Source organism: Macrobrachium nipponense, chromosome 7 (genome assembly GCF_015104395.2).
Source record: "Macrobrachium nipponense isolate FS-2020 chromosome 7, ASM1510439v2, whole genome shotgun sequence".
Taxonomy (NCBI): Eukaryota; Metazoa; Arthropoda; class Malacostraca; order Decapoda; family Palaemonidae; genus Macrobrachium; species Macrobrachium nipponense.
Window position 1 is genome coordinate 38,754,420 of NC_061109.1, and position 16,727 is coordinate 38,771,146.

The following is a 16,727-nucleotide window of genomic DNA, read 5'->3' on the forward strand; positions in this document are numbered from 1 at the left end:
GGTTATTTTTCAAAAACGATGAAATAAGTTTTTTTATTTGTGGCCGTTTTTTGCCAATTTATTATTATTTTTCAAAAAAAAATGATGGAAAAGTGTATTTGTGGACGTTTTGCCAATTTATTAATTTTTTTCAAAAACGATGGAATAAGTTTAATTTGTACGTTTGTCAATTTATTATTTTTCAAAACCGTTGGAATAAGTTTATTTTTGGTGGGACGTTTTTGCCATTTATTATTATTTTTTCAAACGATGGAATAAGTTTTTTTGTGGACGGTTTTTGCCAAAATTTTAATTATTATTTTTCAAACGATGAAATAAGTTTAATTTGTTTGAGTTTTTTGCCAATTTATTATTATTTTCAAAAACGATGAAATAAGTTTATTTGTGGCATTTTGCCATTTATTATTATTTTTCCAAAAATATGAAAATAAGTTTATTTGTGGTACGTTTTGCCAATTTAATTTATTATTATTTTTTCAAAACGATCAAATAAATTTATTTTGTAGACTATTGCCAATTTATTATTTTTTTTTCAAAACGATGAAATAAGTTTATTTTTTGGACGTTTTGCCATTTATTATTATTTTTCAAACGATAAAGAAATAAGTTTATTTTTGTGGACGTTTTTTTGCCAATTTAATTATTATTTTTCAAAACGATGGAATATATAAGTTTATTTGTGGACGTTTTGCCAATTTATTAATATTTTTCAAAACGAGAAATAAAGTTATTTGTGGAAACGTTTTGCCAATTTATTATTTTTCAAAACGAGAAAGAAATAAGTTTATTTTGTGGACGTTTTGCAATTTAAATTATTATTTTTCAAAATGATGGAATAAGTTTATTTGTAGACGTTTTGTCAATTTATTATTATTTTTCAAAACGATGAAATAAGTTTATTTGTGGACGTTTTTGCTAATTTATTATTATTTTCAAAAATGATGAAATAAGTTTATTTTTTTTTTTTTTTTTTTTTTTTTTTTTTTTTTGTGGAGTTTTGCCAATTTATTATTATTTTTCAAAACGATGAAATAAGTTTATTTGTGGCGTTTTGTCAATTATTATTATTTTTCAAAAACGATGAAATAAGTTTTTTATTTTGTGGACGTTTTGTCAATTTATTATTATTTTCAAAACAAATGAAATAAGTTTATTTGTGGACGGTTTTTGCCAATTATTATTATTTTTTTTTCAAAACGATGGAATAAGTTTATTTGTGGACGTTTTGCCAATTTATTATTATTTTTCAAAACGATGAAATAAGTTTATTTGTGGACGTTTTGCCAATTTATTATTATTTTTCAAAACGATGGAATAAGTTTATTTGTGGACGTTTTGCCAATTTGTTATTATTTTTATTTTTTCAAAAACGATGGGAATAAGTTTATTTGTGGACGTTTTGTCAATTTATTATTATTTTTTCAAAACGATGAAAAATAAGTTGTTTTATTTGTGGACATTTTGCCAAATTTATTATTATTTTTCAAAAACGATGGAAAAGTTTTTATTTGTGGACGTTTTTGCCAATTTATTATTTTATTTTTCAAAACGAATGAAATAAGTTTAGTTGGGACGTTTTTGCCAATTTATTATTATTTTCAAAACGATGAAAAATTTAAGTTATTTGTGGACGTTTTTGCCAATTTATTATTATTTTTCAAACGATGAAATAAGTTTATGTTTGTGGACGTTTTGCCATTTATTATTATTTTTCAAACGATGAAATAAGTTTATTTGTGGACGTTTTGCCAATTTATTATTATTGTTTTTTCAAAACGATGAAATAAGTTTATTTGTGGACGTTTTGCCAATTTATTATTATTTTTCAAAACGATGAAATAAGTTTATTTGTGGACGTTTTGCCAATTTATTATTATTTTTCAAAACGATGAAGTAAGTTTATTTGTGAACGTTTTGTCAATTTATTATTACTTTTCAAAACGAAGAAGTAAGTTTATTTGTGGACGTTTTGCCAGTGTAACTTTAAAGCAGTTGATTATTTCTTGCGTTTTTGGCATTATTGTTTTAAATATTAATGCTATCTGTTAATTAATATAGATTATTTTGGGCTATAATCCCGTTTAACTTGAAGTTTGAGCGGAAAGTGGTTTTAACAGAACGCATGTTACAAATTTATTAGATATTCCGACCATGCATCTTTTTAAGTATTGTCCTTCCTGAAGTACCAGTCAGAATAATATGTACAGTTTACAAGTAATGTCCACTTTTCTCAGTTTACAACGAATGTCCACTTTTTTATGTTACAAGTAATGTCCACTTTTTTTTTAGTATACAAGTAATGCCCACTTTTTAAAAATTACAAGTAATGTCCGCTTTTTTTTAGTTTTCCTTTAATGTTCATTTTTTTTTGTTTACAAGAAATGTCCACTTTTTTATTTACAAGCAATGTCCACATTTTTCTAGTGTGCAACTAATGTCCACTTTTTCAGTTTGTAAGAAATGTCAACTTTTTTAGTTTAAAGTAATGTCCATTTTTTAGTTTAAAAGTAATGCCCATTTACTTTCTTTAGTTTGTAAACAATGTCCTCTTTTTAGAGTTTATAAGTAATGTCCATTATTTGAGTTTACAAGTAATGTCCACTTCTTTTGGTTTACAAATTATGTCCTCTTTTCAGAGTTTACAAGTAATGTCGCATATATTTGAGTTTACAAGTAATGTCGCATTTATTTGAGTTTACAAGTAATATCCATATATATCTTTATTACGAAATCATGAAGACGAGAGAGTCAAAATATTAATAATAGTAATAGCAGTAGTAGGGCTACGAAATAAGCCTAAAACTAGACTTAGCCCTATCAACTTGCAAAGCAATCTTCTCTAACAGAATTCGCAATTCTGAAAGATGATTTGGAAAACTTAAACAGTAAAGAGAAATCAGAGTGAATTATTGCAGACAGAGACCATAAGAATACCGCAAACAAACACGGCAAACATTCACAAACGGTTAATAAATGTTGACCAACGCCGCGCCGGGAACGTCAAGGCACTGGTGCATAGTGACTGGAAGTTTTGTTACAGTACGGCCTCTATCGTAACAGCCGAACAAAGTGTCACGTGCCGTGTATTACGCCAGAATCTCGAATCCCTCGGGATCGCATCGGTCATAATGGCCATTCACATACTAGTTCTGTTGATTGTCAAAATAAAATGAAATGTCTACGTCATTGTTGGAATCTGTTGAATGTGAGCCGTATTCGACAAATGTTTATTGTCTTCCAAAAGCGTGTATTTTCCATGGGAAGACTGAGTTCGCTCGTCAATTGTTATTGCACGTTCGCTCAGATGTGACGTTTTCAGTGATATGACAGTCTGATGTATGTACTTTGGCTTAGAGTTGCATTACAAAGGGGGAAACGTGCCGAGTCTAAAGAACTCATTGTCCCGCTATGAAGTTCTGTGACATCTTGTATGCATGCGAGGGAATGTTAGGCTTTGACGAGAGATCCGATCACCCATATAATTCTCTCTTAATAGTCGTAAGTTCCAGGTTTGAAGAGATGTGTCGAGTGGCTTATTTTCTATGCTAGGAATATGGTTTTGAAACTTCCACTGTATCGTCAAACATTTTTTCGTTTCTGGTTTGAATGTAGAATCAACCTCTAGCTTAAAGTATGCATATGTTGATTGAATGCTGTTCTGTTGTCGCGAATTGTTCGACGACAGACTACTGGTTCTTGCCAGATGGAGGGTGGCTGATAGCCCTACCTTAAGGGATAGGTTCCAGCCCGTACACAAGGACAGCTCGAATGGAAACACTGATGATTTTAATAATTTTATTACAAAAATAAGGTATCTGATTGAATATTTTCAATTTTACAGCCTGACTTAAACAGATTAGGGTCGGATTACCCTTACTTTACACAGAATCTGGAGTGGCCATGCGATTACGAGAATTTAATAAAAAAGAATTCACTAAAACACAACAATTCTTCATAAATGTAAGATGTACGTGGTCTCGAATCACCACAACGCTACTGAAGACATTATACTGCACGATAAAGCCAACGATGTCAAAGATACAAAGAGATTACTGACATAAGTCACTCACAGTCACTCACAGCCGCCTCGTGGAAATTCAACTCCGTTATTACTGGAGCGCCCCTCTCTGCCCGACTTTTCGATATGAGATTACCGGATTAAAGGAGGGCGATTGAGGCGTGCAGAGCCTTTTTGTACCCATACGAGTTAGTCAATTTCGATTGGATTTAGCTTTACAGAAAGGACTTGTTGTCTTCTTGTAAGCTGAAATTAATGCAGGCTTCAAGCAAACTGGCGTGGCAAGCGAGCATGGTCTAGGAGGGTCGAGGCCTAGAGGTGTACGCAGCGCTACGATACGCGTCTAACTCTCAACGGCCTCAGTGGCGTGGTCGGTATGGTGTTGGAGTGCCACCTCGTTGGCCACATGTTTGATTCTCCGGCGTTCCACTGAGGGGTGAGAGATGTGTATTTCTGGTGATAGAAGTTCACTTTCGACGTGGTTTGGAAGTCAGTAAAGCCGTTGGTCCCATTGCTGAATAACCACTGGTTCCATGCAACGTAAAAACACCATACAAAAAAATCAACGGCAAACAGTTACAGTATTGAGTGGTCACTCGACAAATGGCAAAGGCATGAAATATCAATACATAAGGCAATCAACATCAAGGCAATGTACAAAATGTAACTCAATTAATGGTAACAAAAATGGGTACAACTCAAGCAATGGTAAAACATGATGAAAAGCAACATAGCAACATCAAATAGCAATGCAATAAGTAACACAGGCCACATCGTGGCAACAGCAATGCATTACAAAGGCATTCAGATCAATATCAAGAGCAATCAAGCAATGGCAATAACACGTAGAACATAATTCAATCAATTAACGTTAATGCAACAAGGCTACACATAAATGTATTCAAAATTCCTCTCAAGGAATTAGCAATCGACTCAGTGCTCGTTACAGGGCATGCTACTATCGGTACCAACATTAATGGTAGTAATCAGGGTAACACAAATGATTCAGCTTTGTAAACAGATCATGCAGTAATCATAAAAAGATGAAATATGTTACGAAACCAACCAGTTAAGGTAAGAATAGCAACATAGGGATTACATGCATATAGCAATAATTACGATCGAATAGTGTCCAAGCGTTCCACTCATCACTCAGTCATGTGGTTGCTTACCAATAGGAATCAGTTACCCAACACTCCGGTGGGAGTTTTAATGAGGGAGCTCGTCCCGTGCGAGGTATGAGTTACATAATGGACATAGAGTTTACAATGGCAATGAACACAGTTTGCACAGTTGAAGCCGTATGCGGACTGCTTAGTTCGTTCTCATGAGATGCAACAACAGAATATGTTAACAACCATAATTCCTTCAAACCTCTTCCCAACTTGTACTCTTTCATAGTTCTCCTCTCAACTGTTAACAACACACACTACACTAAATCGTCTTTAACCCAATCCAACATTCTTTTTCTCTGTTCAACAGCAGCTTTCCTTTTCAGTCTGATAACTGCTTCATTCACTGTCTCACTCATTTTATCCCTATCACTATCTGCATCACGATCACTTACATTGAGTCTCTCAGTCTCGATTTAATTCTTCATTACTAATTTCACCCTGACTCACGTCTACCTACTGTTTCATAACTGTCGTCGTTTTGGGTCCCTTCTTCTTCTCGCTCGTTGTCGTGGGCATTGATCTCAAGTGGGACGAAGTGTTGTACTGCTCGCAGGTGCTCCTCACTTTTGAAGAGTACCTTCAGCAACTTGACAACCCCTTTACTGTCAGGGTAGAGTTCAGTGATCTTACCGAGGGGCCCCTGACTGCGTTTCCGCTGCTCTTTCTTGACCAACACGATGTCGCCTTCACGCAGTGCAGTTGGGTACCCTTCCCTCCAGTAACGTTTGAAGTGGCCGAGGGTCTTGGTCAACCTGAAATACTGTTGACATAGTTGGCGATTGGTCAACGTTTGATGCATGTCTTCGTTAGGAACCATGGGCGGTAGCAGAAGAACTACATCTCCACGGATGAGGGCTTCATCCTCCCGCATGTCCCCAGTGTACATCAAGGGACGGTTGTTACCAACAGCCTCAGCCTCCTTAATGAGGGTTCGAAGCTGTTCTTTGAAGATGTTACGGCGGAGGGGGTTAGCCAACGTTCTTTTGACTACCCCAATCAACCTCTCAAAAAATCCCCCTTTTCAGGGAGACCTGGGAATCTGGAAGATCCACCTTATTCTTGTCCTATGCAGGAACTGTTTCGTGACGGCCTCATCATAGTTGCTTAATGAAATTCTCAATATGAGTGGGGACTTGTACACCACTCTCTAATCTACTAGACACCGTAGGAAGATGGCGTCTCAGTTCTAAATAGACTAGCTTGGAAAATGGATCTGCCTGACAGTTCCCAAATTTGAGCATAACAGTGATGACTTTCATAAGTTACACAAAATCAACATTACTTCCCTGAAACTTCCGAAGTTCTGCTGGCGGAGTCGGAGTTCCTTCTTCAATGAGCTCTCTCAGGGCGGCTATGATTTACATTTCGTAGTCAGATGGGAGTTTCTCCTTCCTCAACATACGGCTCAGCTGTCCCCTCTTGGCATAGAAAGGCAAGTCCTTTATACCATAAGCTTTTCGTTTTCAGGTCATGCAATGTAGAACCTCAGGTCAGGATGTCAGCTGGATTTTGTTCGATGCCACACTCCTGCTGGATTGAAACAATCTCCCCCACTTGTTAGAAATGAAAGTGTTTTTATTTCCTACTTTGCTGCCCACCCAAGCCATAGCTACCTTGCTATCAGTCCAGATCACAATGGTTGAAATACTCGGCAACTTAACCAAATCCTTTCCTACCCTAAACCCTAGCATTAAGGCTAGAAGTTCTAGTTTAGGAATAGTTAATTTTGCCTGTTTTCTGGGCGTAACCCTCATTTTAGATGTTGAGAGATCTACCTGCTCTGCTCCCTGCCTGACATAGGCTACAGTGCCGTAGGTCGTACTGGATGCATCGGTTAATAAATGTAACTGGCTATTTCTCTGAATAATCCCTCGCTTGAATTGGTATGCGTGGACATCTTCAAATTCTCTAAGCACTCTATTGGATTCTAACTGATGTTCTTCTGACAGTACGTCGCCCCAGCCCACCCCGGCTTTCCACAATTCTTGGAGGAGAATTTTTCCCGTCAAAAATGGGACTGACTAGCCCTAAGGGGTCAAAGTTTGCTACTAGGAGAGATAACAACTTATGTTTAGTGCGGTTGTTATTATTAAGATCCATTTTCTTTTCTTTGCAAGACTAAACTTAAACTATCTTCCCTTCTGTTCCAAATCATTCCCAACACTGTGACTGCTAATGGTTCCCTGCAACCTATCTGCTGATCAAATAGCTCAACTGTTTCTTGCCCACCCTGTCAATGGCATGGAAGCTTCATCCAGTAAGGATTTGACTTCACAATAATCTCCCTCCATTTGATTTATAGTTGCTTACGTCTGCAGATAAATGTCCACATAGAAGGATTTAGTAAGATCTTCCCTTCCCCTCTCTTGCAGATGGGTTCACAGTACTTGTTGCAAGAGATCCGGACTGCTAGTGATGCCAAAAACAACTACATTGAAGGTGTACATGGCCATTCATTTCAGCCACTGTTGCCACAAGAATCGAGCCTATTTTGCGTCATCTGCATGTGACAAACTCTATGGAATGCTTTTGGAATGTCAGAGATTAAGCCATATGGGTCATGGTGGAACTTAATGAGCAACTCGTACAGTAGTTCTACTAAATTAATATCAGGATACAAGCAGTCGTTGAGCGAAAGTTCCCCTTTGACTTTTGAAGATGCATTAAAAACAATGTGTAAAGGTGTTGTGGGACTGTTTCTTTTCACCAAAAGTGAGGCAACTAATACCCTTCAATTTCGGGATTTGTGACTTCCCAAATGAATCCTGCTGACAAATAAGTTTGAAGGACATTCTCGTAATTGTTACGGTAGCTAGGATCTTTGAGGAGCTGGGTTCCTAGCGCAATTCAATTGCACAAGCGCATTGCGATAATTGCTTTTGGGGCATTCAGACCCGCGAAACGGTAGGCTACCTTGGTACCCTTGTTTGGCACTGACAATACTGTTCTGGGCTTTTCGCATGGCAGCGTGTTCTGATGTAGTGAATTGTTCATGCGGTGCAATTCCAATGGTGTCTAACTTCCCCCCACATATCAATATCGATCTCTTCGTGACATATCCTTAAAGTGAGTACTACTGAGACATCTACCCCTTCCAGGGCCCACTGTGGGACTCGCCTACATGGTGTTATGCGATTGTGTGAAGAACAGGCTCACTCCAATTTTATCCATCCCCAACACAATTAAGTTGAAATAGTCAGCCCCAGTGAGAATTTTAACATTTTTAAGATCTCTGTGAATCTCCTCATAAGCCATCATACATCCCTTGTTCTGTAAATGTCTTTTTACGTTAGAAATGCCAACATTATGGATAGGTGTATCGACGTCGTCGTGAACGACAAGTTTAGAGTGAATTACTCTAGGGCCTACATGAATATGACATGATACTACATCAAAATTACCATGTACAATCTGAGAACCAAAGGGAACAATATTTAAAGATAGACATTTGATTACAGGAAGTCACAACTTTTTAGCTACCATCTTGAAAGAACACTTGTGTACGAAAAGAATGATCGCAAATTTATACAGTAGCTGTAGCTGTGGGTAATAAAGTAGCTGTGGGTAGCAAAGTAGCTGGCATTCAGTCGAAGTCTCATCCTTGACCATTTTAGCAGTTACACTTGACTTTTAATTTTTTTTATTTTGGCTGAACTTTCAGTTAGATCCGTGGTTTTTCACAGGTTGCGAAACTACATGGGAAGGTTTAGAGGAGGATTGATAACTTGAACGGTTGGTAGTAGGCACAACAGACCTGGGTTGTTGACTGTCTCTATAAAAAATTAAGCTGTGATGGCATCCATCACACAATTTACAATTTCTCTTATTACTACATTGTTTACTGCTGTGACTGGAGGAAGCAAAACAATTAAAGCACTTTTTAGCTAGGATTAATTGGCATTTCTTAGCCACTACAATTGGATGTTTTGAACAATTAAAGGCGGTGTGGTTACCATTACAGAACGGACACGCCATCATATGCAGTACATTGGTTTCCGACCCCTTTTTACGTGCTGTTAGCGACAATTCTTCTCTCTGCAAGGAATCGTCTTCCATGCTTCGGAGGAGGAAATCCAATGCCTCAAACAGTTCATCAAAGGAAAAGTCGCATTTATGAAGGTACTCTATTACTTTCTGATAAACTTGACCCTGAGATAGTTTCTGATTAATGAGGCTCAATAGGGATGCCTTGATCCAATGGAGATCCACTGAGGTGTTTGATCTGTTCAATAACAGTGAGTTCGATACAAAAGTTTTCAAGTTCAGTATAGTTACAATTGGGCACAAAGATGTTGGCCAGTCACCGATGCAAAATAACTAACGTTTGTTGCTGATTCCCATAGTACTCCCGTAGTACTTATCTAATAAGTCTAGGGCAATGCGATAATTAGCAGCAGTTATGCTCAGAGACTTAATTACTTTGAGCAACTCCCCTTCCAGAGATCCCAGCAGATACGTGTGTGTTTTTCGCTACATCATTGAAATCACTACATTGATGAACATGTGCATTAAACAGTTCTTTGAAAGTGGCGAACTCACTTTTTTTGCCTTTGAACATGGGTAGTGGTAATTATTTTAATCGCAACAGACGAGTTTTTGGCTGCGATACGCAGGTCAAAGTGCCGAATGGCTTAGCAACAAGGTAATAGTCTGACCCGCTTTTTTTAATGCTGTCACTACTTTACTTTCAACGGAGGGCTCCAATTTGACTGTGAGAGAGATATAGAGACCTTAGCTGCTGTTCGTCAGCTTGGATTTGGTCTAACAAATTCTGGTACACTTTTTCATTTAATGAATCGAGGAGATTCGTTCGTGCTTGACTCAGAGTTGTGGTCAGGAGAACTATAAGTAACCCAATTTAAGTTTCTGTGGTGGTCGCCATTTTGAGGTTGTTAACAGTTGATTCCAAAAGCTACAGTGGAAATGATGCTGCCCTTAATTAACATTACATTAACTATTGAATCTTCCTGATCACCTTTTTGCCCGCTCATGGCAGATTAATCTTACAGTACAATTTATAAATACACCTCGCTCATGAGGGTCAAAACAATGGTTAAGCTAGCCTTGACTCTCATAGGCTCTTGCTTCATAACAGACCCTAACATGGGCAACAAAACGAACTAGGCTCCGTTTCAGAGCACCTAGCCTACTGTAACTTTTTGACTTCCACTCCCCTCGTTTCACAGCTGTGAGTGACCTAACAACAGTATGTTAAGTACCTTAATCAAGCTGCTGTTGTTCAGGGACTGGATCCATTGAACGGATTGGGGTTGGGTTACCCTTACTTTACACAGAATCTGGGTGGCCACGCGACCACAAGAATCTAAGAAAAAAGAATTCACTAAAACAACAATTCTTCATAAATGTAAGATGAACGTAGGCTTGAATCACCACAACGCTACTGAGACATTATACTGCATGATAAAGCCAATGATGGCAAAGATACAAAGAGATTACTTGCATAAGTCACTCACAGCCCCCTCGTGGAAATTCAACTCACGTTATTACTGGAGCGCCCCTCTCTGCCCGACTTTTCTATATGAGATTACCGGATTAAAGGCGTGCTGGGCCTTTTTATACCCATATAGGCTAGTCAATTTTGATTGGATTTAGTACAGAAAGGACTTATTGTCTTCTCGTAAGCTGAAATTAATTCAATATAATGGATATGAGTGAATTCCATGAGAAGCTAGAATCACGAAACAATAAAAGCACAAAACAACTCAATTTATTTTGAGTACTTTACACATTCATTTGGCAGCAGAAGTTATTTGCTTACATAAATTTGAATTAAGTGAGGTTGTGAAGTTTTTGAAGCAAGACCAATATAGGCCTAGATCAGTTTTATTTCTGTGTGAGATGACTGAAGATATTTCAAGTAACGCTAGCTCTTAGTTACGGAAAATGGGCCTTGAGTTGTGGTTAATCATTCAAATAGAAGTTTCATATATTGAAGGGAGCATGAATGAACATGGTCATGGTTGAATGAAACAACAGAGTTAAGACAAATAGCCACAAGATTTCATAAAGAAGAACCATTTTTTATTGTAGATCATCATTAGAGGCTATTGTGGGATTTTCTTTAAAAGCTTTAGTGAACACTTGTAGATAGGGCAACAGCCACCGAAGAAGAGTATTTTGTGTTTCTTGCCGAAAGACTGTCCTTGAGGGCAATTGCAGAGCTATTAGTAGAAATATTAAAACCAAATTCCTTTTATTTCTCAAAAGCTGCTGAAAGTCAGAAAGCATTTTACAGAAAGCTTTTGTGGTACAGAAACCAATATGACAGCAACCTAATGTCATTGTCTAGTCCAGCCTCTTGAAAGATGGAACCTTGTGAGTGCTGTTGAAAACCCAAGGCAAATGAAGACAGTGACAAAGATGAGGACTCTTGATTTTCACAAGTAAATGGGTTGGGGCAGGAGGTCGGTGAGTTTGTGGTTATCATGCAACCATCTGGAAAAGAAGTGAAGACTGTTTCTACTAGTTCAGTGGAACAGTGACAAAAATTATATAGAAAACCGAGGTGAAGTTGCAATGCAGAAGAAAACGGAATAGAAGAGGAATGCCAGCTTGTCCATAATTTGTTCCTGTCTTGAAGTGAGTCAAAGGCACAACAAATATCACAACAATTTCCCAAAGAACACTTAAGGACAGTGACACTGTCATGCTTGGGGATTCACAGTCGGCTCAAATCCAACCTGGTGCATAACTTGGGATAGGATAAAAACTGTGTACATAATTGGTTTTTGATGATAGAGGTCTTATGCTTGATAGTTTTTTGTATAACATTTTTTTTTGCATTCATTTCTTGAAAAAAATTGAGGCATAATGCACATTATCAGTAGGGAATCATATGAGGTACCTAGTAATACCAGAAATTAATTTCAAGATTTTTACTGGAATGAAAATATTTAAATGTTGCTTTGTCAGGATGCTCACCATTTGGTAATTTGGGATGATTCAAAATTTTTAAAAATTTAGGTCTGTGACCGCAAAATCATTTTGTAACCCTTTCAGTTGCAACTCATCAGTAGGGGACCCTGGTTCTAGAAAAGATTAGCAATTTATTAGTTATTACATAATAAAATTAATCAAGATTCCAATTATTTCCATGGGCAGAGTGTGGTCAGGGTATTCGACAATGGAATGAAAGTGGTCATTGGAAAACCACTTTGTACAATAGTTGCATTAGGGGGGTAGAATACCGTGGATGAATTCACAAGTTCATGAGATTATTTCATGAAATGAACCACAAATTGCCTTTCTTTCTAGATTTACGAAGATGATAACCTTCTAATATCATTCCATATTTGATTCCAGAATTATATTCGTAGCTAATAATATACAGTACTAAGTTATAATGTTTGTTTTAGTCTTAAGTAACTAGTTGGTCAAAACCTTTTGCATCATAATCTCATACATGCTTTTTTTTTCTTTTTCCAGGAGATGCCCCGACGTTTTCGCCATGAACAACCCATCATCCCCTACACCCCCTCCATCTCCTGAATCACTCCCATCATCCTCTGATGATTGCCATGATATCCCAAGAGAAAATATATCTGACTTCTCTGAAGTCTCTCCTTCTGTGCCTGGGACTTCACCCTTCTCTTCAGCAATGTCCTCTATATCATCATCAATGGCTAATGCTTCTATGGAACCTACTTCCTCCACCAGTTCTTTTTCAGTTCCACTGATGTCTTCGCAGGATGGGTTGGGACCTGCTAATGGTGAAGCAATGGTTGAAGAGTCAAGTAATCACAGTATTGATTGCTTTCCAGTGGCATTTCCAGCTTCACTAGACCAGTGCCCAAGCTCTTCAAAAAGCAAGTTAGATTCTGCAGCTACTTTCCAGTCTTCATGCTCACCAAACCCTTTTTCCTCAGAAGTCTCAAGCTCTAACATGGATGTTGATATGCCACCTTTTTCATCCAGTAACCATGTCAATTCTGTAGATAATGAAGCAGGATGTGAGTGGCCAGCAGATTCATCTGAGGGTGCTGCAGTACCATCTTTTTTTCATGCTACTCAAGATATTCCTCCCAGTGCTGTGGGTGAAACCATGGTGTCACGCTCAACATGGCAGGTCAACTGTTCCAAAAACAATACCAAATCAGAAAGTTCTTCATCCCACTGGACTTCAGAGGTGTATCATGGTAGTGCTGGAACTAATGATGTAAGTTCCACGGGCTCTCCTGAGTCCCACAAGCATAACGATAGAAGCAGCTGTAGATCCAGGTGGTCCTCAGAGGAGTCAGACATTCATGTAGGAGAGCCTACTGCTTCAACGTCATCCTGCCCACAGGATCCAGTCAATTCCTCCTTAGATGTTGAATCTTCATCCACATCTTGGTGTCAGGAATCTTCTGAGGGTGCTGTTGGATTATCTTGGCAATGTGATTCACCTAATTCAGCTGCTATGGGTCCTAGCATTTCACCATCATCTTCTTCCACTGCTATTGGTGCCAGCTTGTCTCTGTCTCCATGGCCACCACCTTTATCTTCAAATGGACATTCTGGAGCATCAGCAGGTATATCATCTTCTACACAGCATTATCCTAATAATCCAAATATTAACTCTACCTCTGTTCCTCATGGGGACATACCTCCCCAGGTGCTGTCTTGGCGGACTCGTGCCTCATCAAGTCCCATAAGTTTAACTCGTGTGGCACCCACTGCTCCACCACCTAGACCACCAACACCTCCGTGCCCAGCAACACCTTCCAGTCGTCATAGAGCAGCTCACAACCAATATCCCCCATCGCCAAGGCGCTCTGTATCTCCACAAGATCGGCTCCACTCTCCTTCAACAGTAAGACGCTCTGTATCTCCCCCCTTACGCCACCATTCCAGATCTACGCCACCAACACCAAGCCGAAGATCTGTTTCACCGCCACTGCGCAGTCGAGGTCTTACACAGAGACTGGCATCCCCAAGGAGATCGGTATCACCAATATCTTTAAACCAGCCACTGGCACAACCACCATCTCCCTCAGGGAGGCACAGATTAAGTCCAAGGCCAAGGTAGCAGAAGAGTTTTCCGTAGCAACAGCGGTATTTCTTTTTCTACGTAGTACTATACTTTCTTTCACATCAACATATTCCACTAAACACCTTTTCCATGATTAACGTCAGCTGCTACTGAAGTATCAATAACTGATTTTAGACTTCTTTGTTAATTCATTTTCAGTAAGGGTTGTGATGTCATGAATAATCTTCAGTGGAACAATGCAACTGAGTTAAAACATTCGCCATCATGAACCATATACGTCAAGTGATGTATCTCTTGTTTCCAGGTCCGCAAGAACTCCTAGTCCTCGCCCACCAAGACCACCAAATTCTACTCCAGAGCCGAGCCCCAGTCCTTCCCAGCATTCGCCCCGCCCGCACCATGCGAAAATGAGAGGGAGGTAACGCCTGCTGCAAGATGTCCATCCTCCTCCTCCTCCTCCTCCTCCTCCTCCTCCTCCTCCCACAGGGACAAGTTGTGATGATTCCTCTCTGTATTTCCAAATAATGTGTCACCCCTTGTTGGGGCTCACCTAGCCTAGTTCCTGAAATAGCCCTTTCGATGTATTTGTAATGTAATCACGAGGCAGTGGTAAAAAAGCTTGTCATAAAATGAGTGAATTTTATTTTTGTTGTATGTATATTTTTCTACTTTTATTGAAACTGGCATCTCCAGCCCGGTGACAACGTACGTAGTAGTCGGTGTTTAGCAAGTCCAGTGAGTTCACCCAAAAATGTGATGGTAATTAAAAAGATTCCTTGCTCAGTTTTTCAGTAATAGAAAACTGCAAGTGACCCGAAGAGCAAACAGAATGATTAAATACACTTGTGGTATAGTTTAAAATGGAAAGTATTCTCTGTCAATTATAAATCATAGTATATTCAACCCTGTTATAATATTGTTTCATATTGAATTGAGATGCTTGTGAGTTATTAAATTTTGATTCAAAGAAACTTTAATGTAATTTGAAGTAATACAAAATATGTATATGTCGCAATTTCTCAAAACATGCTATAGTAATTTTTTTTACATATTTTGTCAACAGATGTGATTTTGACTTCTTTCTTTAACATATGTTTTGGTTTTGGTAAGATTGGATATGTGGTTCTTGTAAGCCCTTTTTAATGAGTTATTTTAGTGTCTTTGGCATATTTGACCTGTTCATTAATCTTGAAATTCCCCACTTCCTTTTATCCTTTTTTTCAATTTACATTTTCAATGATAAATCATTTTAATTGCCATCATGAAATATGTAATTTTATAGGTAATGTTGCTCAGATTTGTAATTACGATATTTCCTTCACCTTTAATGATAAGATGGATGCCAGATTTGATCTTGATAGTACTGACGGACTGAATGTACTTAAAAAAAAAAGAAAGTTTCATCCTAAGTTAGACGATAGTTTCCCTCTGCCAGCTTGCATTTATTTTCTGTCAACTGCATTTCATACTTTGGGATTGATTCTTGTCATAAATGTCGTCTGTTCAGCGATTCTGAGTCTCTCCAGTCACAGTGAACTTAGAAAGGTTAATTAATATATTTTCCCTCCCTCCCCCTTCTTTCAGAAAGAATTTTATTTTTCTTGTGATGTAGCTATAGTGGTGTTTGGCTTTTACACTTGTATATTTTTTTGTCTGTGTGATATATATAAAGTATATAAGAAGGCAGTCTTATATATATATTATTCAGTATTAAAGTTTAAAAGTAATATACACCTGCGTTATCCTTTTCATCTGTATTGTTATACTGACAGTTGGAAATAGTAGTTCAGTGAGTGTATTGTAAATTGTACCGTGTTGTTATATATTACCATTGTATTTCGTGTGTCACCTTTTAGAAAAGATGGTGAATGGAATAATGCAGGTAGGAATCTATGAAAAAAATTATTCTTTTTAGTAAGATATTCTTGGAATGACATCAGCCAAGCTCATGATTTTCAAACTGGGTTATGTTAGTACCTTCCATTATGCCTATGACTGAAGATCAGTAAATAATCCATTCAGGGGAGCTTTTGGTTTTACTTTGTTTTAAAATAGTCAATTCTTGCCTTATTATTTTGAAGGTCTAAATTCTTTATGCTTAATTTAGTATGATGTTAGGTTGAAAAAATGTAGAAGAGGCTAAATGTGACCTGTATTATGACTATTTTTGATTGGGGTTTTAAGTTTTTTTCTGAGTGAAATTTCACTCATGAAGCCAATAGGTTTACCAAACCATGAGCAGTTCTCTGCACAAAAAATATTGAAACTTTATGGCATTAGAACAATTTACAAAATTTCTTTGTCCATATAATGCAAAATATCTCTCTTTTTTTTTATGATGAGTTGCTCTTTTACTGGAAAAATTTAATATGTAACAGTTTGTGGTTTTAAATGAGATATTTCCGTTGTTAAGTTGATTCCCAAGTTGTCTTTGCGGATTGACATCAGTTGCATCACAGAAAACTTCTCAAGGGAACCATCTATAAGGAACTGGGAACCATTTTGCATTACTATGAACAACTTGAAAAGTGGAAATGATTTC

At 37.7% G+C, this 16,727-nt stretch overlaps 1 protein-coding gene across 5 annotated transcripts in view; it reads left to right on the plus strand.

The window, feature by feature from the left end:
• The window catches only part of LOC135217322 (mucin-2-like), a 46,202-nt gene extending 30,286 nt beyond the window's left edge, over positions 1 to 15,916 (plus strand). For 3 of the 5 annotated variants that reach the window (XM_064253115.1, XM_064253113.1, XM_064253112.1), the window contains exons 2-3: positions 12,640 to 14,217; positions 14,490 to 15,916. In XM_064253115.1, coding sequence (XP_064109185.1) covers positions 12,662 to 14,217; positions 14,490 to 14,607 — 1,674 coding nt within the window. In that variant the 5' untranslated portion in view covers positions 12,640 to 12,661 and the 3' untranslated portion in view covers positions 14,608 to 15,916. Of the gene's footprint in view, positions 1 to 9,154; positions 9,313 to 12,639; positions 14,248 to 14,489 lie in introns of all 5 variants that reach the window. The other 2 variants (XM_064253114.1, XM_064253116.1) reach the window with 2 other exon arrangements.
• The last annotated feature ends 811 nt before the right edge of the window (positions 15,917 to 16,727 follow it).